Source organism: Kryptolebias marmoratus, linkage group LG22 (assembly GCF_001649575.2).
Source record: "Kryptolebias marmoratus isolate JLee-2015 linkage group LG22, ASM164957v2, whole genome shotgun sequence".
Classification (NCBI taxonomy): domain Eukaryota; kingdom Metazoa; phylum Chordata; class Actinopteri; order Cyprinodontiformes; family Rivulidae; genus Kryptolebias; species Kryptolebias marmoratus.
The window spans coordinates 8,488,313-8,513,139 of record NC_051451.1 but is presented as its reverse complement, the minus strand read 5'-3'; the positions used below and the strand labels follow the sequence as shown (position 1 = coordinate 8,513,139).

General features: G+C 41.1%; 1 protein-coding gene and 4 non-coding genes across 6 annotated transcripts; 2 read left to right on the top strand and 3 right to left on the bottom strand.

The window, feature by feature from the left end:
• Positions 1–2,823: 2,823 nt before the first annotated feature.
• trnat-cgu lies at positions 2,824–2,897 on the bottom strand. The gene has a single exon. It is a non-coding gene; the product is annotated as a tRNA-Thr (tRNA).
• Positions 2,898–3,638: 741 nt separating this feature from the next.
• On the top strand, positions 3,639–13,214 carry LOC108247404 (acylphosphatase-2). Of its 2 annotated transcripts, none has more exons than XM_017435504.2 (4): positions 3,639–3,806; positions 4,011–4,027; positions 5,421–5,530; positions 12,760–13,214. In XM_017435504.2, exons 1-4 carry the CDS (start codon positions 3,737–3,739, stop codon positions 12,872–12,874), a joined length of 312 nt encoding a protein of 103 aa, XP_017290993.1. In that variant the 5' UTR covers positions 3,639–3,736; the 3' UTR covers positions 12,875–13,214. The 2 variants fall into 2 exon arrangements, with proteins under 2 accessions (XP_017290993.1, XP_017290994.1); XM_017435505.3 differs by having other exon boundaries at positions 3,670–3,810.
• A 2,746-nt stretch (positions 13,215–15,960) lies between these two features.
• On the bottom strand, positions 15,961–16,034 carry trnat-cgu. The gene has a single exon. It is a non-coding gene; the product is annotated as a tRNA-Thr (tRNA).
• Positions 16,035–19,683: 3,649 nt separating this feature from the next.
• trnat-cgu lies at positions 19,684–19,757 on the bottom strand. The gene has a single exon. It is a non-coding gene; the product is annotated as a tRNA-Thr (tRNA).
• Positions 19,758–20,158: 401 nt separating this feature from the next.
• trnat-ugu lies at positions 20,159–20,232 on the top strand. Its single transcript has one exon. It is a non-coding gene; the product is annotated as a tRNA-Thr (tRNA).
• Positions 20,233–24,827: the final 4,595 nt, after the last annotated feature.

Sequence of the window (24,827 nt, the reverse complement as noted above, 5' to 3'; positions counted from 1 at the left end):
GTTCCTGGCGTTTGTCTGTTTAAAAGAAATAATCTCTAGTTTTGTGCCTTCACTCGAGAACTCTGTAGTCTGTAAAACACTGTGCAAAATGCAATACTGTGAAGAACTGGAACATGTTGAAACCTGTCAGTGTGTCAAACCCAATGAAGATTAAAGAGCCAATATCATGCCAACATTACTTTGCTTCGTTGTTTTTATTAAGTGTTTTCTCATCGGTCAAGCCTCATATCTGTAAAAAAAGATTCTTCCACATGACGTTGGTCTTTAATACTAACACATTTTTTTAAAGATGCAACCAATCGGGGGGGGGGGGGTCCACAACGGTTTGGAGTGATGGCAGGTTAGAGCAGGAGACGGATCAACGGATCAAGCGTCATCCGCGGCAATGAGGGCGTTGCTCCAGTTGGTCGTGGTGAAGAAGGAACCAAGGCCGAAAGATAAAGTTCTCGAGTTCTTGGTCCATCTACTGTCCAATCTTCACCTGTAAGGTACGGACTGTGACAGAAAGACAAATATCCCGGATACTAGCGGCTGAAATGGACCTCCTCTGGGTGGGCCGGGCTCAGCCTTAGAAAAAGCAAAGAGGCTAAGGAGTCAGTTGAGGCGGTTTGGGCAACTGATTACTATGTTTTCTGCACTATAGGGTGCACTGGATTATAAGACGCGCTGTCAACGAATGGTCCATTTTCAAACTTTTGTCATATAAAGCACACCGGACTATAAGGCGCATCGTCGTGCACCCCCCAATTTTTGTAACTTTGTATGCCGCGCTCCATTAAAAATGGACGATTTCAGTGCTCTAGCGGAGCTGGTTTGCCTGTATCAGCATTTATATGATCCCTCTATGAGAAATCACAAAGATAATCAAACAGTTCAAAACTCACGGAAAAATACTACACCGACGTAAGCATCAAGTATAAACGCCACCACAGCGCGCTCAGTTCCGCGCACCGTGTGTGGAGCCCTGCGCGACTATAACTGAGCCTTAATGCTGCAAGCGGTGCGGCTTTGTAATTTAACCAAAGTCGTACTAAAACATCACAACTTCTTACATATATAAGGCGCTCCGAATTATGAGGTGAAAACTGGAGGCTTTTAAGTGCACCTTATAGTTCAGAAAATACGGTGAAATATCTCCTGGGTGCCTCCCAGTGGATGTTTACTAGATGCATCTCATTGGGAGGAGGCCCTGAGTCAGACCCAGAACTCACAGGAGAGAATTAAAGATGTGTTTCCACTGCAGGACACTCTTCTGTGTCCAATCTTTACCATCTCAATTTCCACTGCATTTACCAGCACATGTGAAGATTTACCACAGAAAACGGCCCTGGTAGGGATGTACTGCGAAACTACCAGGAACTTTCAGGGTGGTGGGGGAGCACTTTCTGATTGGCTGAGTCCCCAGGATTTCCAGTGACGGTCCATTAGAAATCTTTAAACAAAAGAACCAAGGCTGTCTGATCAGTTGCAAAGCTTCAACAGCTGAAGAGAAGCAATACACGTCAGTGACTTAATTTGCATTAATCTACCCTATAGCTCATAGTGTAGAGGAAACAAAACAGAGCTCAAATTACAACAGTAATAATTTTTGGGGTAAAAATGTTTTGGGAATGCTCCTTAGATATCCTCTTTGGTCTGTGAATGCTTTGGGATCATCAAGGAGGAGCTGGAGAGTCCTTCTGGGTTGCTCTCCTGGACCTGTTGCCTCCACGACCCGACCAATACTTCCACCTGATTCTTCTTGTAAATATCATGAATTGAGACATTTAATGTTTTCTTTCTTCTTCTTTTTCTTTCTGCTGTTCTGTTTTTCACCACAGCGAGTCATCCTCCTCCATCTAACTCTGTCTTCTGCGTCCTCTGTCCTCACTCCAACTACCTCCATGTCCTCTATAACTGCATCCATATGTCTCTTCTTTGTCATCCTTCTACCAATATACCCACTGTCCCTCCTCTGCACATGTCCAAACCATCTCAGTCTGGCCTCTCTAACTTTATCTCCCAGTCCTTTGACCTGTGCTGTACCTCTGATGACCTCATTCCTAATCCTGTCCATCCTTGTCCCTCCCAACGAGAACCTCAACATCTTCAGCTCTGCCACTTCCAGTTCTAACTCTAACTCCTCCCTTGATTCTCTTCTTCTCCTCTTTACCACACTCCCCGTTCTCCTGGACAGTCGACCCTAAGTACTTGAAGTCCTGCACCTTTGTGACCTCTGCTCCTTAGCCTCACTGTTCCCTCTCATTACCACACATGGACTCTGTCTTATAGTCCACGGGGATTCCTGCATGACCTCATCTGTTAGTCTGTCCATCACCAGAGCAAACAGAAAGGGGCTCAGAACCGATCCTTAATGCATTCCACCTCCAATTGAAGCTATCTGTCGCTCCTACAGCGCACCTCACCACTGTGTGTTTTCTTTTATCAAGTCCACTTCATTTACTACTACAGTTTTGCATTTAGAGATTTCAATAGGTCTGAGTTATATTTAGAGCTAAAAATGAGATGAATGTATGTATTTGGGTTTTGTAGTAACTTGCTCAGAGCACTGCTAGAGGGGTGTGGACATGAAGGGGTCATAGCCGAGGAAGGAGGCCAGTGTGGTTAATCAAATTCTCATTTCGGCACAGCCATGCTGGTGCATGTCACAGATTTGCTGCCACCATGATGATAATCCACAACTACTAAAGTTTAGTCCACGCTCAAAACCATCACCAACCTGTTACCTCATTGAGGAGCTTGCTACATTTTTAAAGCACCCTTGAAGACTGACTGATTTTTTGTGCTGTAGTCTGGTATGAAGGTGGAAGGAGATTATTAATCAGGCACTGCTGGGATTTGAACCCAGGATCTTCTGTTTACGAGACAGACACTTTGACCAGCTAAGCCACAGTGCCACATTCCGGAGCAGCAAAACCTCCTCTGATGATTCAGTGATGAAAACCTTTTTTTCTGTTTTAACTCACAGATGTGTAATCACATTTGTTGGTCGTTTTTAAACACACTTAAACAGGAGAAGACCGTAAGGCTGTGATTGTTGGGTTGGTCAGGTCTTGGACGACATCTGGTATCGTTTAAAACCAAGAGGTGAGATTTATTTGACATGAACTAGCCAGGACTGCAGTTCAAAGGCTTGGGATGCAGCTGCTCAGCCATGGAAACCCGTTCAGCGAAGCTCTCTGCTCTGTTCTTGAGAGAATCTGAAGGCCACATGAAGTTTGAACTCTGTGGTTTTACATCGCCTACCACTTTGTGGTTGAGTTGCTGTTGTTCCCAGTCATTTCCCCTTTGTTATAACACCACTAACAGCTGACTGTGGAATATTTAGTAGTGAGGATTTTTCCCGACTGGACTTATTGCACAGGTGGCATCCTATCATGGTACCACGCTGTAATTCACTGAGCTCCTGAGAGCAACCCATTCTTTCACTAATGTTTATAGAAACAGTCTGCATGCCCAGGGGCTTGATTTCACAGTACTTTGATGAAACTTTCCAAAAACTGATTCAAGATGGCTGCTTCAGCTTAACTCCCCAAGTGGCAGGCACCTTCTAACTTTCCTTAAAAAAAAAGAAAAGTCCAGATGAGACTACAAAGACCATCAGCTCCTGGAGAGGAGGTGAGATTTTCCTTTAACTTGTCGGAGGAGGAGCAGAGGAGGAGTCCAACCGAGCTGATCCACTTGTTTTCCCCTGAAGCTCCTGTGCTGTCAGAGAGACACGTCGGTGTGTCGCAGGATGTCTGCAGGAGGCCCGGCAGGCAACAATCTGGTGTCGGTGGACTTTGAGATCTTCGGTCACGTTCAGGGTCTGTGCGTTTGCCTCTTCTTCCTGCTGCCTGCCGAGCTGCCAGAGCCCCTGCAGGCTGTAAAACGAGCCACTGCTGCTTATTTTTAGGAAAGGAGCAGAGCTGTGCTGCAGCTCGGCAGCTCCGCTTTTAGAAACCGCACATTACAGCTTCCTGATCTGTTGGCTGTTCACCTCACTGACTGCTTGTTATTTTATCTTTCAGGTGTTTGTTTCAGAATGGTGAGTTCTCCCCCCACCCCCTCCTGTTTGATTGACAAGTTAAATCTCCACCAAACTCTAAAACAAAACAAAAAAAAGAAAATACTTTTTTATTCCTACACAGAAATGTCTGTTTTTGTTCCAAAACCCAACCAGTATCCAGGAGCTGAACTAACCACCCAGAGGAGATCTGTAACCTGTTTAATTATTTGTTTCAAAACGTGAGCTTTCCCAAATTTTGCAGCATTGAAAAAAGAAAACAAAGCTTTGTTTACTTTTAAGATAATTATGGGATTTTCCCCATTCTATTTATCTACCTTAACAATGAGTTTTTACCCATTCGATTATTTGTCAGATTGTTTGATAAATGTAGTTTTTTGATTAATGTTGGCAAGGACCTGTACATTTATTAAGTGATTAAAGGCCTGACATAACGCATACGGCATACTACAGCTGATTAGGCTGAGATCATTTTATGTTGAGAAATAAAAGAGTTATAGCTGTTTTAGTCAAACCTTGAAAAAAGGTTACTGTATACTCAATGTCATGTGATACTATGAGATGTTACGCTCAGAGTATGCATTGTGAATGACTCTCAGCTACTACCATATCAAATTTTAGCTCAATATCTGTCCAACTCATTGAGTTATATACAATTTTGTGTTAGTTGATATTGATAAGCTGTGGCGGCCATCTTGAATTGGATTGAGTCGAAAAGTTTATCAGTTGTAGATGTGGATCTGATGATTACTTTGTTAAAGTTGCATCAAAATCCATTTGGTGGTTTATGAGATATTTTGCTAACAGACAAACAGGATTGACTTCAACAGTTAGAGCTTAAGTCATAAAAGATCTTGAGCAATGAGGAGCACTTGGACTGCATGTTGTGATTGACTCTCAGCTACCACCACACCACGTTTTAGCTCAATGCCTGTAAAACTGGTTGAGTTACAGCCACTTTTGCGTTTTCCAAGATGACTTGGCTGTGGTGGCCATCTTGAATTAGGTTGGCTCCAAAAGCTAATCAGCTGTAGGTGGACATCCAGTGAGGATTTCCTAAAAGTTTCATCAAAACACATCCAGGGTTTTCATGAGATATTTTGCTAACAGACGAACAGAGTTGACTCTACGCAGCTGTTGGCAAAGTTCTAAACAAAGACCTTGCACAATCTTTCAGCGCTCAGAGTATGTGTTAAGGATGACTCCCAGCTACCACCACACAAGATTTTGTCTCAACATCTGTAAGATTAAGTGAATTACAACCATTTCTGTGTTTGTTTAGATTGCGTGACTGTTCTCTGATCGTATTAATCTTCCTCATCTTGATTTTTGGCTCGTTTGCTGCATGTTTTCTCGGCATTATCAGTGTGCTGTTTTCTTCTGTGTGACACTGATCCCGGTTCCTGTCCTGCAGTACACGGAGAGGGAGGGTCTGCAGCTCGGCCTGGTGGGCTGGGTGAAGAACACCTACGGGGGGACGGTGGTGGGTCAGGTCCAGGGTCCGGCCGACATGGTGGAGGAGATGTGAGTGCTCACTGTTACGCTCCAACCAATGACATATATAAGGAAACAAGGAATCACCTCCTGTTTTTAATCCTCACCTCCTGCGCGTTTCGGCCTTTCAAACCAGACTCAGGTTCGACCCAGGGCATGTAGTGATGCTTTGACCACCAGGTGGAGCTCTTTACCTTCACTTTGGATCAGTTCCATCACTCAGAGAGGAAGAGGAAGCACATTAACCCACTTATGGAGGTTAATATATTTAGGCCTCCTGGATTTATGTTGATTTTTTTGTCTGTAGAATTGCCCAAGACAACTTTAACTTCCAAAAACTGACATTTATTCATTATTACTGTGTTCCAACAGTTTATAAACTCTGTTTTTACACAGAGATTAACACAGATTAAATGTTACAGAGGGTGGATTTAATCTTTTAAAATAATAGATCTTTTTTTTTTTTTAGATAAATCTTATCATGTTGGACACAAATTACCCTCATAAAGCTTTCGTTCAGTTCTGAATCATACAGATCAGTTGCAGGACAGCAGAACAAGACTTTTCCTAATTTCATTTTGTGCTCTTTTTGGAGTTAGGACTCATAAAGGAGAGGCGGGGAAGACAGCGTCAAGGATTCCACGCTACAGTTTTAGGCTAAAATCGTCTTCTGATGAGAAATATTAGAGAGCTGTAGCCATTTGGCTTAATTTTGAAAGAAACGCAGTGCGTGGCATTGTGCGTTTTGTGATATCTCAGAGAATGTGTTGGGGATAACTTTCAGCTACTTCCACATCTGATTTCAGCTCAGTATCTGTAAAACTGACCAAGTTGAAGCCGTTTCTGTGTCGGCTAAGATTGACTAGCTGTGGCGCCCATCTTGAATTGGGCTTGCTCCAAAAGTTAATCAGTTGTAGACGCACATCCAGTAATTACCTCCTGAGAGTTTCATTAGAATTTGTCCAGTGGTTCGTGGGATATTTTGCTAACAGACACGGGTGAAAACATGATTGGATGCAGGCAATAAGCAAACAGAGCATGGAAAGGAACTTTATTGATCCCCTGAACAAACAGGGAGATGCGGCGACAATAAAAGAATTGAATTTCACAGGACACGCGCACAGAAGAGGGTTTTTCAAAATAAAACAGGATGTAAGCGAAAAGAACAGACGGGAAACGAAGAACACAAAGCAGCTGATGAGACCAAAACTTCAAGAAAAGGTCTGGTTTATTTAATCGTTACAGTCAGCCCTTACAAAAAAATCCCACAAAATTCACATGTGATCACATGTGATTCCCATTTTCCACATGTGGTTCACATAATCCACAAAAAAATCACGTTTTCACATGTGGAAATGTGGGAATCACATGTGATTCGCATGTGATTCGCATGTGATTCCCATGTGATCACATGTGAAAGTCACATGTGATTTTCATGGGATTTTTTTGTAAGGGAGAGCAGGAACACAAACCAACATCCTTTGCTGCACAAGAACTTAGTACGTCAAAAAGCTGGTTCCAGTGCTGTTATCGTTCTGAACCCTCCATAGGGAGCTTTAACACAGGCAGGAACGCTCCATGGCATTGTTTCCACGGCAACGCGCTCATTTCTTCCTGTCCCTTTTCCACTTTCACCACGACCTCACTTCCTGTCAGGCCTGAGAACCAGGAGGGGGAAAAATGCTGCTGCTGCTGCTGCTGGTGGGAGGCAGGCGGGTGGGTGGTTTCTACTTTTACCTCTGAGGAAAAAAACAACTAATCCAAGAGAAACGAGCAGACAGAAAAGTGAAGGGAAAGGGAGACATGTTTGAGAAACAAGTCGAGCTGTCTGAGAGAGGATGAAGGACTGAAGAGGAGATTGTTCGCAGACAGGAAGTGATCTCTGGATGCTCTGCTCAGAATTGAATCTAAACTAGGTTTCCTTTATTAAGATTCCCCGTTTTCTGTTTCTTTTGTTTTCTGTCTTCCGTTTGTTACACGTGTGGCAAAAGTCAACCCAGTCAGTCTTTTAGCAAAATGTCACACGAACCCGTGTCGTATCCTAATGAAACTCTCAGACAGTAATCATCGAATGAACCTCTACAGCTGATCAACGTTTGGAGTCAACCCCATCCAAGATGGCCTCCACAGTGAATCGTGTGGTAGTAGCTGAGAGTCGTTGAGAACTCACGAGCACATCTCACAGATAGGGTGACGGCTGTGATCAGCTGCTCTCCTTTTGAGAGTTTTTTCATGGTTTGGACTGGAGCTACTTCTGAGGAGCTTCAGCTTTTTCTAACTGTTCAGCTCCATTTTGGCCGTTTGGTTTTTGTTTTCCTTTTTTTTTTAAATTTAACTTAACTTTATTGATCATTTCTTTTTCCTCTTCATATCCTTCCCGTCCTTAAAAGGGTCCAGCACACTTGTTTTATTTTTAGCTTTTAGCTGCTGTTTTGAGCATTTTAAGTTTTAGCTACTGTTCTGCTAATTTTAGCTACTGTTTTGTTGGTCCTACCTGTTAGCTTCTGTAGCGTTTAACTACAGTTGTGCTGGTTTTAGGTTTTAGCTACTTTTTGCTTTTAGCTACTGTTTAGCTGGTCCTAGCTTTTAGCTACTGTTTAGCTGGTCCTAGCTTTTAGCTACTGTTTTGCTGGTCCTAGCTTTTAGCTACTGTTTAGCTGGTCCTAGGTTTTAGCTACTGTTTTGCTGGTCCTAGCTTTTAGCTACTAAAACAGCTACCGTTATGTTAATTTTTGCTACTGTTTTGCTGGTCCTAGATTTTGGGTACTGTAGCTTTTAGCTTGTGTTTTGCTCATTTTAGCTATTGTTTTCCTACCTTTAGAGTTTAACTACTGTTATGCCGGTCTTAACATTTAGCTTCTGTTTTTCTAACTTTAGTTTTTAGCTACTGGTACACTATATTTACCTACTGTTTTGCTGGGCTGACTTTTTAGCTTTTGTTTTGTTCATTTTAGCTACTATTTTCCTAACTTTAGAGTTTAGCTACTGTTGTGCTGGTCTTAACTTATTTTCTAATTTGCTAACTTTAGTTTTTGCTACAGTTTTGCTCATTTTAGCTACTGTTTTCCCAGTCTTAGCTTGTAGTTACTGTTTTTCTAACTTTAGTTTTTAGCTACTGCTACACCATGTTTAGTTACCGTTTTGCTGGTCTGAGTTTTTAGCTTCTGTTCGTAGCATTTTATTTTGAATAATTGAGTCTCAGCTTCTTCAGCAGTCCTCCAGCTCTCGGTGTCCATCGGGACGAGCTCTGAACCAAGCCGGATGATGAAACAGGAGAAACAGGCCGATTGGTTTCTACAATCCAGACCTGAGACGTGAGACAATCAGAGACGCCGTTCCTGTCCGAAGTGCGTGAGACGAGGACAGAGATCAGAGAGTTTCAGAGGGAAACAGCGGCAGATTATAATCCATCAGAGAATTACCGCTAAGCTGTGTCTGTGGATATTAGAGGAGTGGGTCACAAAGCCCCGGCGCTGTTTGGAGACTTTTTTTTGTGTCAGTAGAAGTTCTGACCCTGATCCGATACAATCTGCTCTAATCTACGACCAGCCGCTCGCCAACGAACCACTGCGCCGCAGCGAACCTTCTCAGGGTTAAATATAGCTGAAGGAATGTTGCTGTTCTCCCATCATGGCCCCCCCCAGGGGGGTCCGGATGAGGGCTTGACCCCCCGTCTGCTCTGCAGTTTTTGTCCCGGGAGCAAAATCAGTCTGAGGGGATTTACTTCTTTATGAAAGGTCGGGACGGTTGACTTATGAGCCTTTGTTTTATGGTTTAATACAATATCACCTGCTGCTGAATGCAGAAAGTGTGCCTGACTGTTAGCAAATTATCTGAACCAGTGGAGAGGTTTTAATGAAGCTCAGAAGGTAAACCGGTGGACGCACATCTACCACTGATTCCCCGCGGCTAGGTGACCTTAGCAAACAGAAAACGGCTATAATTCGGTCAGTTTTGGAGATATTGACCCAGGATTCGGCGTGGTAGTCGCTGAGAGTCCTACTCAAAGCAACAACAGATTGTGCAGAATCAAGTGTTTAGATCAACTGTTCGAGTCAACCCTTTTTGTCGGCAAAAATTCACCATTTGATGAGCCGCTCGACAGACTTTAATGAAACTCTCAGAAGGTAATCAGTGGATGTGCGTCCACAACGTGATTCAAGATGGCCGCTGCAGCTAGTCAACTAACTAACTGAGCGTTGCAGTTGATGAGCGTGCGTCCCACAGTCAGATACTTCCACCTCTAACTCAGGAGCGTCAAACCCAAGGGGGCCAGAATTAAAACCTTGGTCCCAGCCGAGGGCCAATCTCGATCAATATCTATAAAAAAACATACCAAACTAACCCTGGTTTTAGATGTAATAACCAATCATTCATATGGAAACATCAAATACCTTTTCCCAGTTTCATATTATATAGAATTTAGAGCAAACAGACTTTAATGAACAAAGAAAAATAGATCGAACTTTAAAAAAACGCATCATTAGCGTTCATTTCTTGTGCCTTTCATGATTTTTTTTCCTTAATTAAAACAGCTTAAAAGACATAAAAAAGAGAAATCAAGGACATACATTAGATTACTTGTTATTCTGATGCACATTAGCTGCAAGTTTATCAACAACAGTTGGATCGGTCCCATTTGATGCTCTCTGTTGGTCTTTCCACAACAAAATCAAAGGTTACTTGGCTTTAAAGTAACTGTCACAGGAAGACTTTACTTAACTAAATGAGAAGCGACATAGACTCGATCTGTCACAAGAAGGAGGGCCAGAGCTAATAATATTAAATGTTATCTTGGGGGGCCGGATAAAATGTCACCAAAGGCCCAATCTGGCCCATGGGCCTCGGATTTTGACACATGTGCTCTGACTGACCACGTAATATTTTTTTTTAGATTTCACTAAAACATCTTTAACTCTGTCGTTTCTCAACATACCCTTATCTGAGATTATTTAAATCTGGTATGATATCCGTGCTCTGCAGCATCATTTTATTTTATTGTTATTTGGGTGGGTTTTTTTTTTTTTTTTTTTAGTTTCTGCAGGAATCCAGTTGAAACATCTCCGCTCGGGAAGTTTCCAAAGAGAGTGAAAAGACCCGGAAGTGTCTAAGCGTCAGCCCTGATAAGAACCAGTGCAGATCTTTAAAATGTTGAAGAAAGAAGCTTCAGTGCTTCTGGGGTTTTTAAATTTTTTTTTTTAGTCTCTTTAGGAAACACTGGAGCGTTCTTCAGAAAAAGGAGAACATCTTTTTCTATCCCATAATGCTTTGCAGCGTTCATAGTTTTTCTGATCACATCGGGGTTCTGAGTGGAAACACGTTTTTTAGTTCATTTGCAGCCCAATAATTAAGCAATATTTGACTCTTATCTTATTTTTATGTATTATGTTCTGCTTTTTTATGCTTCTATGATGGAGTGTTTTTTGTTTCTTTTGGTTTCTCCTCAGATCACACTGTATAACGTGACTTTCAATTCCTTCCCAACTCTTTTTATGGCAAGAACAAAAACAGAAAATGCCCAATATTCCTTTTATTTTTTTGAAAGGAGAAATCAAAAGTGTTTTGAAGCGAACAGAAGTCAAAAGAAAGTCGTAAAAGGTGCTCATTTTTCAGAGTCTCGTGTTTTTAAAAGAATGACACTAATTTGAAATTAATAATCAAAGATTGGAAAAAAAAAAAAAGACTAATCAGAATCAGAATCGTTTTATTGCCATTGCCAGTAAACAAATTACAGGCTAGGAAATCTTTTTGGTGTAATGGTGCAAATAAAACAAATACAAGTGAATAAGTAAACAATGAAACAAGAAATGAATTAAAGTGTCCATGTGCATAATAGCATAATGGCAGGTGGATAAAGTGGCTGTGTTGTGCTAGAGTCAATAATCTGTTGTTCAACAGTTTAGTGGCTGAGGGAAAGAAGCTGTTCATGTGGCGGGAAGTTCTGGTCCAGATGGACCGTAGTCTTTTGCCTGAGGGGAGAAGATTAAACAGGCTGTGTCCAGGGTGAGAGGGGTCAGCTGCAATTCGACCTGCATGTCCTAAAGTCCTGGAGCAGTACAGGTCCTGTACGGGTCGGAGGTTGCAGCTGATCACCCTCTCGGCGGAGCGCACAACGCGTTGCAGTCTCTGTTTGTCCCTGCTCGTGGCTCCAGTGAACCACACGGTGATGGAGGTGGTGAGGATGGACTCAATGACAGCTGTGTAAAACTTTACCATCAGCTCAGTTGGCATTTTGAGTTTCCTCAGCTGCCGTAAGAAGAACATCCTGTGCTGTGCTTTCTTGATGATGGAGCTGATGGTCGGGGGGATGGCGTGGCGATACCGAGGAAGGAGTCCACAGTGGCGGTGGTGAGGTCCTTGACAACGAGAGGGCGTGGTGGGTCTATGGCTTTCCTGAAGTCCACAATTAACTCCACCGTCTTCTGGGTGTTAAGCTCCAGGTTATTTGAGCTGCACCAAGACACCAGCCGATCCACCTCCGTCCTGGTTTGTGAAAGTTTGTGGAAGTTTGTGGAAGGCCGTAGTTTCGTGGGTTTTTAGTTTAGTTCAGTTCAGTTATGGCAACCTTTGCCTTCTTTTTACTTCCAGCATTGTGCATTGTGGTGCTTTTTTTTTTGTCTTCTTCTTTAAAATAAGTTTCTTTTCACCTTCAGCTGCCCACATTTGAAGTCTTGCTTGCATTTCCAAACTCACCACTGTTCTTTATGTTGCTGCATAACAGGAAAAGTAGTAAAAGTGCTGAAAGTGTTTCTTGTAGAAATCTTTAATTGAAAAGTTGTGGCACCGGCGACTTCAGGACTTACGCTCTATAACTGATCTGTCCCTTTTTAAACAAAACTTTGAAACCTTTTATTCCGGCAGGCTTTTAATACCTAGTGGCGCTCTGTTATTTAATGTATTTTTGTAATGTGATTGTATTTAACGTCTGTATTGTGAAGCACTGTTCACTGTCTGGCTGTTGTAAAGGGCTCCATAAATAAATGTTAACTGACTGACTTCATCATATTTTTGTCTCAATATGGTTCAGTTTGTGGTAAATTTGTCTCCAGATGGTACAAATTTCTCATACCATCTTGCCCTAAACTCACAGTTTCTTATTTATTTTCCATCACACATCTGTTGTTTAGTACTTTATATAAATAGTTTGATTTCCTTTCTGATTTCTGACTACCTGCATGACAGAGCTCTTGGTTTTATTAATCAAATAAATGTTTTCATGAATCCTATTTGATGTTTAGCGATTTCTGTGTGTCCTGCAGGAAGGTTTGGTTGAGTAAAGAAGGAAGTCCAACGAGTCGGATCACCCGAGCCTCTTTTACCAACCAGAGATCCATCGACAAGTTGGAGATCTCTGGCTTCAAGACTCGTTTCTGAGCCGCCCTACAGATTCTCCTGCTTCGTCCCCGAAACCACAGAGAACTACAACTACAGGGGCTAGAGTCCAGATCTTCTGTTCCTGAGTTTTAAAAAGACTGTTGCTCTGAGCTGTGACGACAATCTGACCTGCTGTAAAGGTCTGAGTAAATGTGATATTATTACATTCTTTCAAAAAAATTTAAATCTTGGCTTTATGTACAGAACTCACTCAGATATTCACATTTAAAAAAAAAAACACTGAATGGAAACTCTGAAAATGTATGAATCCAACAAAATCAACAAACATCTAAATGTTAAGTGAGTTTAAATGACATTATAATAAAAATCTACTATTGGAGTTTTGTTAATAGACACTTTCTACAAACTCACTGGTTTCAAAAAGGGTCTTAATTTAACATCCTGATGCACGCTCAATAATCCAGGCAGATAAATCTAATAAGGATGAGTCAGGTCCTCTGGATGGGTTCTTCTTTGTTGAAACGTTTCGTCTTTTATCCAAAAGACTTTCTCCTATTGTTGGAGGAGGCAGAAAAGCGAGCCTTGGCCTTGGTCCTTCTCAGGGACGCCATCGAGTCGTTGGGACACCTGGGTCAAAATTAAATCTCAGGAAGTCCAACATTTCACTGATCACATTCAACCCTGTAAATAAATATATAGTCTTGGTAACTCAATGGTAGGTTGGCTTTCTTGGACTGTGAGGTCTCAGTCTCAGATAGAGGACATTTGGAAACTGATGTTTACCGCAAACCGACCCACACTCCCATCACCCTCTGGAGCACCAAGTTAGGAGTCATTAGAACTATGTACCACAGAGCAGACAGCATTCCCACAAACCCAGGAGCCAGGGAGAAGGACAAATCCCACACAAGACAGGCCCTGGAGCAATGTGGATATCCTAACTGGGCCTTCCTGGAAGCAGATAAGAAACACAAACAGGACTCCAGCCAGCAACCGGGTGAAAAGGAGGACCTCAAACCCAAACCCAGACCAGTGGTCATTCTGTATGTTGCGGGAGTTTCAGAGAAGCTTTCAAACCTCAAAATACACTAGGGCAAATACCGGTTCATCGCAAAGATCCGGTCCCCTGGCATAAACAGAGTAACATTGTGTGTGCTGTTCAGTTGTGATCAGTTATATATCAGGGAAACAAAGCAGCCACCGGCCAAAAGGATGAACACAGAAGAGCAACATCATCAGGACAGGACTCTGCGGTTTAATCCCATCTGCAGGCCAGCGGTCACTCTTTCAGAGATGAAGATGTGCACATCCTTGATAGAGAGGAATGTTAATTTGAGAGAGGAGTAAAGGAAGCCATCTTTGTGAGGAGAACCCGTCTGGGGCGGAGGCCTCCATGTCCAACTGTCCCCCTCCTACAATGATTTTATTACGAGTATCGCTCAGCCCTCTGTGAATAACAGGTGGCCATCAGGGCCCTAACAATCAGTCGTTAGACTGATGGCTCTGTTTTGAATGTAAACAACTACTTTAGGGTGTCACAACCAACTGGGTGATTCACTATGTGAAGGTGCTGCTTATAAGGCTGAGTTTGCTTGCAGTTCCTCAGACTGAAGACGAAACGTATCATCTAAGATGTAACCATCCAGAGGGCCTGACTCAACCTTGTTAGATGTTTCTACCTGGATTATTAAGTGTGCATTAGGATATCAGGGAAATGCTGGTGTAGATTCTCAGTCAAGCAGGACATGATAAATGAAAAAAAAAAGAAGTTAGAAACAAAAACAACTGGACTTTTATTTTGTAGCTGAAGACATTTTGCTTCTCATCTGAGGAGCTTTCTCAATTCAAAAAGCAGAGAGTGTGGAGTTCCAGCTTTTAAAGCTGAGATGTTCTGTAAGTTGGATTCACATGCAGATTACTCTCTATCCTAACAATAGAGGCTCATTAGGGTCCTTGTTAGCCTGAATCACTGATGGGCCACTCTGGCAGGTGATTATTGGCGTGAAAATGACTGGGGATCAGGTCTAAAGCGCCATTACAGGTTTTTAAAAGCTGAAATCTGTGACTTCCTCCTCTGTTTAAAGTTGATTTCTCTCTTTTGATATAGACGGCTTCCTTCACTCCCCTCTCAAACTATCTATCTTCTTGGTTTAAAATATGAACATTTTTGTCAGAAACGTTGGAGAACGAGATGAACCAAGAGCGCAGACTCATTATAAAAAACCCGAAAGTTTATTTTTAAACAAAATAACAAGAAAACAAAAAAGGTGACGGGGTAGCAAAACTAAACGTAACAAAAATCCCAAGCAAATACAAAGGGCAAGACGAGGCAAAGCAAAGCGAGGCAACGAGAACCATGGGGGACTAGAGACACAAGATGAGAGGGACAACCATACAACACATGAAGCAACAAGCAAACAGAAGGAATGAACCGGCGAGGAAGTGAAGTGTAGTGAGATTTATTTATATAGCACTTTTCAGCAACAAGGCAATCCAAAGTGCTTTACAACAGAAATAAAAACAGAATCCAATACAGCAGGTACATAATGAAACACAAAAAAGAAAGAAAAAACATCAATTATGTATAATCTAAATGAAATATAGGATAACCTAAGTAAAATCATGAAACTAAACATATCTAGTGGAGAAGGTGACCAGGTTTTAAAGACAGGGGTAATTAGGGGAAGTGAGCACAGGTGAGTGATTACAGTTAGGATCAGGTGAAGATGTGTGTGGTAGGAAGACGAGAAAAACAGAGGAGAAGTAAATGATGACAGGAAACAAAGACACGAGGAACAAAACAAATAAATACCAAAATAAAATGAAAAGATAACATAGCCCTTGAAAACAGAAAAACAAAGAACCAAGAAGCTAAGCCAAAAACACTTCTCTGTCCAAAATGTTCATATTTTGGACCGAGAAGACAGATGGTTTGAGAGGGGGTGAAGGAAGCCATTGATGTCAAACGGGAGAAACATCAAACAACGTTCAAGTGGAATGCCGTAACATGAAGGTGTGAGCAATCGCTTCAGATGTGCCTCTGTGTTGCTTACAGACTAAACAAACTTCTTTAGGGTCAGAAGGATGTTGGAAGTGAGAATGTTGTGACACTGTAGTTCATATGTAGGCACTGCTGGGATTTGAACCCAGGATCTTCTGTTTACGAGACAGACACTTTGACCAGCTAAGCTACAGTACCTCTGAAATGTAAAAAAGAAACAACACACACAATTAAGAGCATTGTCAGCCAGGATTATGATGTTTGTAGATGATGTTGTGAACTTTAGTGAGAGGAGGGAGCAGGTGGAAGAGAGCCTGGAGAGGTGGAGGTCTATGTCAAAAGAGAGAAACCAACATAAGACAGAGGTGGAGGTCTCATATTTCAGCTTTTAGAAACATATAATGGAGCTTTAGGCCTCATCCCCAGTCAGTTTTACTCCAATCAACACCTGTATTCAAGTGACCAGAGTGGCTCATCAGTGAGTCAGGCTAACAAGGACCCTAATGAGCCTCTATTGTTAGGAGAGAGAGTAATCTGCATGTGAATCCAGCTTACAGAACATCTCAGCTTTAAAAGCTCAAACTCCACACTCTCTGCTTTTTGAGTTGAGGAAGCTTCTCAGATGAGAAGCAGACTACAGAATAGAATAGTCGAGTCATTTTTGTTTTTAACCCTATTTGGATATAGCAGGGAGATGTTTTTACTCGAGCATGCTAGCTGTATTACAACTTGTCCAAATGGAAAACAGAAGAAAAAGCTTGAAAATTTCTTCCAAATGATCTGTTTGGACAAATTCTTTTTTTTTCTTGTTCAATATGCAACCTTTTTATTGCTTTAAATAACGCTGTATGGCCCTGTCCTATTGGCTATTTGGGCTGCACCACTGAAGTATCACTGATGGAAGATGGTTTACAAAATGTAAAATGTAAAATCAATTAACCCTGCTTATTTTATGAAAAATAACATACCTAATATGCTGATGACATATAAATAAGTGTAACCGAAGTCCTGTAATGGTGATAATACAAGCTTCTGCAAAGAAAACTAAACATGGCCCCCTCACAACTGTGGCATCACCATCTAGTCCTTAGTAACAATTTGATTTAATTGTATTACTCTTACAAAAAAAGCTCAATATGGTGTGTCCTGTTTTGTGGATTTGTGTGATATCCAAGATGGCGGCGTGAACAACCCGACGAAGGGGGTGCAGTCACATGCAAATCCTTTAAAGGACCTAATGGCAACAAAAGGTGACAAAAAGTGTGGACATTTCATATTCAAATAATCTCAAATTTGCATTCAGCTGTTGTGGAGCAGAGGAAGAGCCAGCACTGCAGTATATGTGGTACTACTCTCAGTAGCAAATTTATGGAACCTTCATAAAAATAAAAATAAACATCATCAGCGTAGAGGGTTATCTCATGCTGTCTCCAAATTTTACCGGAAGAGTGTGTTTATCAAGGAAAACATATAGGACTGAATACAAACCCTTGTGGAACTCCATAACTAATTATAGTGCACAAGGAAGTTTGTTACTAACATGAACAAATCTGTGACATAAATATGACTTGAATGAGTTTAGGTCTGTTCCTTACATTTTGATATCATGTTCAGTGCTCCAATTCTTCATACTGGATGTGGCATTAAGATCTAACAGGACAAGTTAATGTGTTTTTAAAAAGAAGGTAGCAGCTGTTTTAACTGTGTTTTTTTTTACCTCCTACAGGAGCTGCAGAAGAAACTGTCTGTCATTGTGTGATGTAAACAAACTCAAAGCAGCAAAGATGTTGTTGCACAACAGCAAATCATCTGACTGAACAATCTGATCCAATTAAATCTCAGCCAGAGATTCCCTGATACGACGCAGCGCAGAGAACCCTCCACAGGGAGGACTCTGTGCATGAGTAAGCTTGAACTTTTAAAAAAAAACAACAACTCAGTAAATGAGATTGTTCTCGTAAAACAGCAGAAATGTGGGGAAGAAATCAGCAGCTTGTAATGAAGTTACTTAAAGACACCTGGAGTTAACGGACGTGTGTTTGTGCACATCAGAGCTCAGAGACCAGCTCATCCTGAAGTACACTGTTGGAGGCTTGTTGTCATGCCAACCGGCCCTGAGATATTACTCATACAGAGACGCACAATAAAAGTGTAGGAGGTGTTAGTTGTTACAGAACTGAGCGTTTGAAGAGGGTCTCTGGCGATAACACACTTTACAACACAGTCGTTCTGTCTTTGATTTTTCTCTAAAAGCCTGAATACCTGCCTGGGCTTCTGCTGCCAGTTCTGCAGAGTGTCAGACACAAAATAAGCTAATAGCTTCAATTATTTACAATTATCAGACAGAGTTAAATCAATTCTTTATTGCCTGCCTTTCGTCTCAGTATCTGTAAAAAAAAAAAACTGACTGCACTCAAACACAAGCAGCCAAGCATTCAAAAAAGCTCCGACTGCTAATGCGGAGACTTCAAATAAAACAACTGGTCCTGTTGGTCCAAGCAGGGACCCAAATAATCAGAGGATAGAGATATCCAAATCTGCCAATAAATAAGGTGTTATGTTTGTTATTATCTGGTCCTGAAAAATTCCCTAAATGAAGCCTGAACACCTGACCGGACTCGATTTATCAGAGAAATCCATGTGACTAGAACTCAAGTGGACATTATAAACATGCAGGTTCTCACACAGCTTGTTTTTTATTCTGCTGACATTTTGTACATGGCTTAAATAAAAAAAAAAATAAAAGCCTCTCCGCACCCTAAATTATAAAAATCAAGTCCATTTCTGGTCAAGTTTGAACAACAGAATACACCTGGTAAATATATCCTCAAGTGTCTATAAACTTTTATTTTTATACTTCGCTAACTATAAATGACAAATGCTTAGCTTTTCTAGTCTATGGTTTTGGCAAAATATTGTAAAATGTTGAACATTTTTACCCCCGCAACACAACAGACACACAATGTTCTCTTTAAATCAGCAATTCTGACCCCGGATTCCAGCTGAAAACAGCAGAGATTGATTTGGTGTTCTTCTCTAAACTTTTTTAAAAGTCTGGAAAGAGATTTTCCTCTTTTTGTCGAACTTGTAGGTAAAGACGATTGAAAAGCAGCTTTTCATTATTATCTATTTGACCATTAGCTCAGTGACCATAGCGGATACAAAACTGGTTGTAACTTAGTCAGTTCTACAGATATTGAGCTAAAGTTTGGTGTGGTAGTAGCTGATAGTCATTTTTATCACATACTCTGAGCAAAGAGCATAAATATTATAAAATCTTACTTTAAAATTCTGGCACTACATGGAATACTAGTTTGATTTCAATTATGTTTTCAGTGTTTTCTGATATAATTTCATCTGATGTCATTCTTTTTGTTTTGGTTGGGGGGATTTTGCCTCTTGATGAAGAAAAAATAGTTGTTGATTGATAAATTTAATCAGGTTTCACTGATAAATATGTACCATGAAGAAGGGCCCCTTTTCCATGACCCCTGACCTCCTGTCATCTTTCAGAAACTGTTCTCTCTGAAGTTCAATCTGACCTGAGTGAATCATGATTGTTTTGGGACATACTTGTGGACGTCTAACCAAGTGATTTCCTAAGGCTTGTGAAGAAAAACATGATTCATTGTGATAATTGATCTGCTAAAACATGAGAAATGATAATTGATCATTATTTGTGAGCAAATATGCAGTATGAGAAAATGTTCAAGTGGAATGCCATAACACGAGGGAAGGTATAAGCAATCACTTCAGATGTGCCTCTGTTGCTTACAGAGGAAACAAACTTCTTCTTCTTCAGAAGGACATTGGAGGTGAGATTTTTATAACTCTATAGCTCATATGTAGGCACTGCTGGGATTTGAACCCAGGATCTTCTGTTTACGAGACAGACACTTTGACCAGTTAAGCTACAGTACCTCGGAAGAGCAAAAGATCTGCTATAAAAAAAGAAACAACACACACAAGTGAGAGCATTGTCAGGCAGGATTATGATGTTTGGAGATGATGTCGTGAACTTTAGTGAGAGAAGGGAGCAGGTGGAAGAGAGCCTGAAGAGGTTGAGGTCTGCTCTGGAGAGAAGAAGAATGAGCGTCAGTAAAAACAGTTTAGCTTTGTATCAGTATCTTAGCCCTTTCCTATTGATTGATCAATATAAAAATAGTTGTTAGTGGCAGCCTTAATTTAATTACATACAGTACATATCTTAAAGTATCATTAGGTTTCTGACCAATTTATCTTGTTTTTACTTACTGTATAAGACAATAGTACCGTCTTTCTAATTAGTTTCTTTATTTTAACAACAGACATATTGTCTAAGAGGTGCTGTGGCTTAGCTGGTCGAAGTGTCTGTCTTGTAAACAGAAGATCCTGTGTTCAAGTCCCAGCAGTACCAACATTTAATAGCAGCTGTGCAGATAAATGTAATAATAAAATCAGTTGCTATAACTAATACTGTTTATTGATAAAATGAGTACATAATATTGCTTCATCTGAGTAACATATAAGACTTGCTTTTATTCAGGAACAAACTGTTAAGTCAGTATAAACAAGAAAAATTGTCAGAAATTAAACGGTACTGTTGAATATGTAAAGGGTGGATGCATCCATTTGTGACACTGCAAATGTATGAGAAAAAAATGGCATGAAAATAGTACTTTCTATGCATTTCTTAAGTTTAACTGCACATTCATTATTATTTAGCCTTAGCAGTGCATCTTAATTAACAGATTTGTCTACAAATCCCTTCTCGTGTGCAGACATCTTAAAACAATAAGTACAATAAAATGAAAGAAACATATTGGCCTTTTCTTTTCTTTATAAAAGAGAAAGTTTCCTGCCAAGCCATGCAGTTCATGTGTTCACTAGGTGCATGATAATATCACCAAACGAATGTGTTTATAAGAAAAACATTCTGGTCCAAACACGGGGGCCTGTGGAACTCCGTAACAAACTACAGTGCGTGAGGAAACTAACAAGGACAGACTAGAATCCGGTTTTCACTCAGTAAGTGAACAAGCTATCTCTAATGATGTCACAAATACAGTATTTTCTTGTTCAGTCAGCACTATAAACTCCGCCCATAAAGAACTGTTTCCTGTGTGTGGACTTTAAGACTGTGTCTCACTGAACTGTAGCTGTTGGTGACTAGCTGGAAATATAAAATAAGATTGGGAGAAAACGTGCTAGATTGCCTTTCGAATCTCCTTCAATTGCTTCAACATGTAACTGGGAATAAATTGTGAAATTCCTTCGAATTATGTGCATTTTTTTTTCTCGAAATTTAACCACAAAGTCAGTTTGGCCATAATTTATTTTTTTGTTTGTTTGTTTCACAGATTGCCGAACGCTTCTAAAGTTGTCCCATATTTCTTGCACTTTCTGACTGACAGAAACCAAATTGAGAGGGGTTCCAGATGCATGCGATGACTCTGCAACTTTTATCAGAAAAAACATTTGTCTTGCAAGCTTTTCGAACGTGTTCAAAAGTCAAGCGACACAACAAAACCGAGAACCCGCACGAACACTTCGAAAGGAACTCCTTTGCAAATGTTGTTTGCAGTTTGGCACCGACAGTTTCTACCCTGCGACATAAAGGGTCAAACTGTTGTTTTTATAGGGAACTCCACCAAAAGCCTTTCTGTTGCTTTTGCACCCAGTGAAAAGGATCGACTCAGAGTTTCAGGACTGATCTGCTCCTTCTGTCAACATCCCGGTTTCTGTGGGGAAACTCGGTCCATGAGAGATCATCACGCCAGAATCTGGGTTAGCTCTATTCTGCCCAGCTTCAGCACGGCTGGAGGGGACGGTTTGTGAATATATCGGCGAGCTTTCTGCACATTTCAGCGTGAAAGCTGCAGCAAAAGTATTAATAAAACCTCAGCCGCCTACACGCACACGAAGGCACCAGTGGAGAACGAAGGCCGGCCCACACACATTCTTCATTCCCTATGGAACAGCATCCACCTCCTTCCTCCTCTTCCTCTCCCAGCAACCGGCTTGGCATCCCATAGTGGTCACCGTGGAAACAGTGCTCAATCTGGAAGTGTTTGTCGTACAGAAAAAAAAGGACACTTCTCCTCCTCCTCCTCGTCACCGGTCCATTTTATGTCTGAAAAAAGGGGCCCGGCACTTTAACGGCCCACGTAGTCGCCTCCTTTTCATCCCAAACACACCTGAGTGGGTGAAGACCGCCAGCTGTTGCCAGGCAACGCTCTGAAGTTGAGTCCAACTTTGCAGCGAAGGAAAACGGTGACATTTAACACGAGCAACATGTCGAGCTTTGCTCCCTACTGGTCTCTTATTCTTTCTCCTTGCATTTTATCAGCTGGAATCATTAAAAAAAAACAACAATGCAAACACTGCTTTTCTTTGACTATTTTTTTTATTTTCCCACCAAACACGAGTGAAGTGTGAGATCTGAGACTGTTTATGATCCACAGACTGTTGTTTTTTATGTAGCCTACATTCTTTGAGTACATACAATTCATTCAACTTTTTTAGAAGAAATGTGCCAACAGAATTAAAATGTGTGTACATTTACAACATTACTGGCTTTGTTCAGGCTCTCTTTGCACTGAATCAATTTTTAGTTGTGTGTTTTGGGTCTTTATCCTGTTTAAGGATCCATGACCTGCGACTGAGACCAAGCCTTCTGACACTGAGCAGCACGTTTAGCTTCAGAATACCTTCACAGTCTTGAGATGTCCTTGTACTCCGAACAGATTCAGGACCCCCTGTTTCAGCTCCAGAACAGAACCGAGCCTCCTTCATGTTCCACTGTAGGTTCAGGGTTCTTTTCTTTGTTTCATTTTTGAGTCTGTGAACACAGAGCTGATGGGACTTGTTGTCAAAAAGCTCCAGTTTTGTCTCATCTGTCCAAAGGACATTCTCCTAGAAGATGCATTTTGCCAAATTTCAGTCTGTCTCTTTATGATTTGGTGTCCTCCTTTGTCTTTGTCTCAAACAGACTGATGGTGTCTTCTGACACTGATGAACTGTGACCTCAGAGTTCACCTCTAATCTCTTTGGAAGTTATTTTGGGCTCTTTGGTTATCATTCATTATCCATCTCTTCAACATGTCATCAGTTTTCCTCTTGGGGACACATCCTGGGAGGTTGTCTCCAGTCCTGTGGACATTAACCTTCTGAATAATCTGAGCAGCTGTAGTCACAGGAGCATCCAGCTGCTTGGAGATGATCTTATAGTCTTTACCTTTAATGTGCTGCTCAATTATTGTCTTTCTAAGCTGCTGAGACAACTCTGTCCTCAGCTTTCTGTGCTCCATGTTCAGTGTGGTACACACCATGACACCAAACAGCCCTGTGACTACTTTACACCCTTTAAATAGACAATAGACTAATTACAGGTCTGAAGACACCTGGGATGCTGATTACAGGACACACCTTAGTTTAACATGTCTTTATGGTCATAAAAGTTTTGTAAGGAAACCATCCTTTTTGGCAACATTAGTTTTATTATTATTGCTTTTTGATAATTCTCTTGATCCAAAATTCAAACGCAACAACTGATTTTCATTCTCTTATTTCTTTTTATTTAGTTTTTGTCAGTTTCAACTTATTTCTGTGAATTTTGAAGGTTTTTCTTTCATTAATAAAAGGATACAAACAAATTTGCCCATGACTGCTTGCATTTGTAGCTTGACATTGTTTGGCCTTACAAAATAAAAAAGTGAATTAAAGGGTCCATTTTGCATCAGACACTACCGTTTATCTTGTTTGTGCTACAACCTGTAGCCAAAGATTTACACTTTTTTAAAAGCATAGCAAAGATTTGGTGACAAAGTTAGTGCTGGACCAGAGACAGTCAGACTAACAGAATATAATCCAGATGTCTCAGCTGTCACAATTTATTATTGCACCACTGTTCCAAGAGCTTTGCTAGACCCTCATGCAAATGTCTGCACATTTTCTTTCTGCAAGTCATCCCCAACAGTCTCAGTCCTGCAAGATAGGACTGTGGATCAGTGGTTGGAGCAGCTGTCCTCCAACAAAACAGCTGGTTCAATTCCACCAATATGCCACATGTTGAAGAGTCCCTGGGCAAGACACTGAACCCCTAAGTGCCTCTGATGTACCCTATTGGTGTGTGAATGGAGTTTAAATACACTGACTGGACTCCATAGAATTATTTGTTCAGATTAGTTTTGTAGAGTGCTGTAAGGATGGGTAAATGAGGCCAAAGATTGTGTTGTAAAGTTCTTTGATTGGCAAAAAAGGTGCTATATAAGTGCAGTCCATTCAATTAACGTGTATGTTTTGTGTAAATTTAAGGACAAAATGATTCATGCAGTCAAACCTGACTGTGTTTCTGTGACATGTTGTTTTAACTTTAACCATCTACATTCAAATACTGTGATCAAATTTGATAGAAAACGGTATTTAAAGTACAAAGTCAACCTGGATGGACCAATGCTGGAGCTCTGTCAGAGTCATCGTTGGGGTCTTGGTCATCTTCCTGACTAAGGCCCTTCTGCCCTGATGGCTCAGATTGGTTGAGTTGGGGGCTCCAGCTCTAGAAACAGTCCTGGATGTTCATAACTTCTACCTTTTACTGATGATGTAGGCCACGGTGCTCAATGGGATTGTCAATGCTGCCGAGACTTTTTTAATTATTTGTTTTTTTTGGACAAGAAGTGTCAAACTCCAGGCCTCAAAGGGTCACTATCCTTGAAGTTTGAGGTGTTTCTGCTCCAACACACCTGATTCAAATGGTTTAATCGCCTCCTCACCAAATCATCAAGTTCTCCAGAAGTATGTCCACAAGGCATTCATTTAAAACAGATATTTTAGAGCAGTGGTCTCCAATCCTGGTAATCGAGGGCCACTATCCTGCATGTTTTCCTTGTTTCCCTGCTCCAACACACCTGATTCAGTGGTTAAATCACCTCTTCCTGTTCTGCAGAAGCCTGTTAATCACCCATTGATTCAAATCAGGTGTGTTGGAGCAGAGAAACAAGTAACACATGC

Bases quoted from the DNA above. Each gene is read 5' to 3' on its own strand.
- LOC108247404 (XM_017435504.2), top strand. From the start codon at position 3,737: ATGTCTGCAGGAGGCCCGGCAGGCAACAATCTGGTGTCGGTGGACTTT. The intron at 5,531-12,759 runs GTGAGTGCTCAC...TGTGTCCTGCAG, and splicing joins GCCGACATGGTGGAGGAGAT to GAAGGTTTGGTTGAGTAAAG.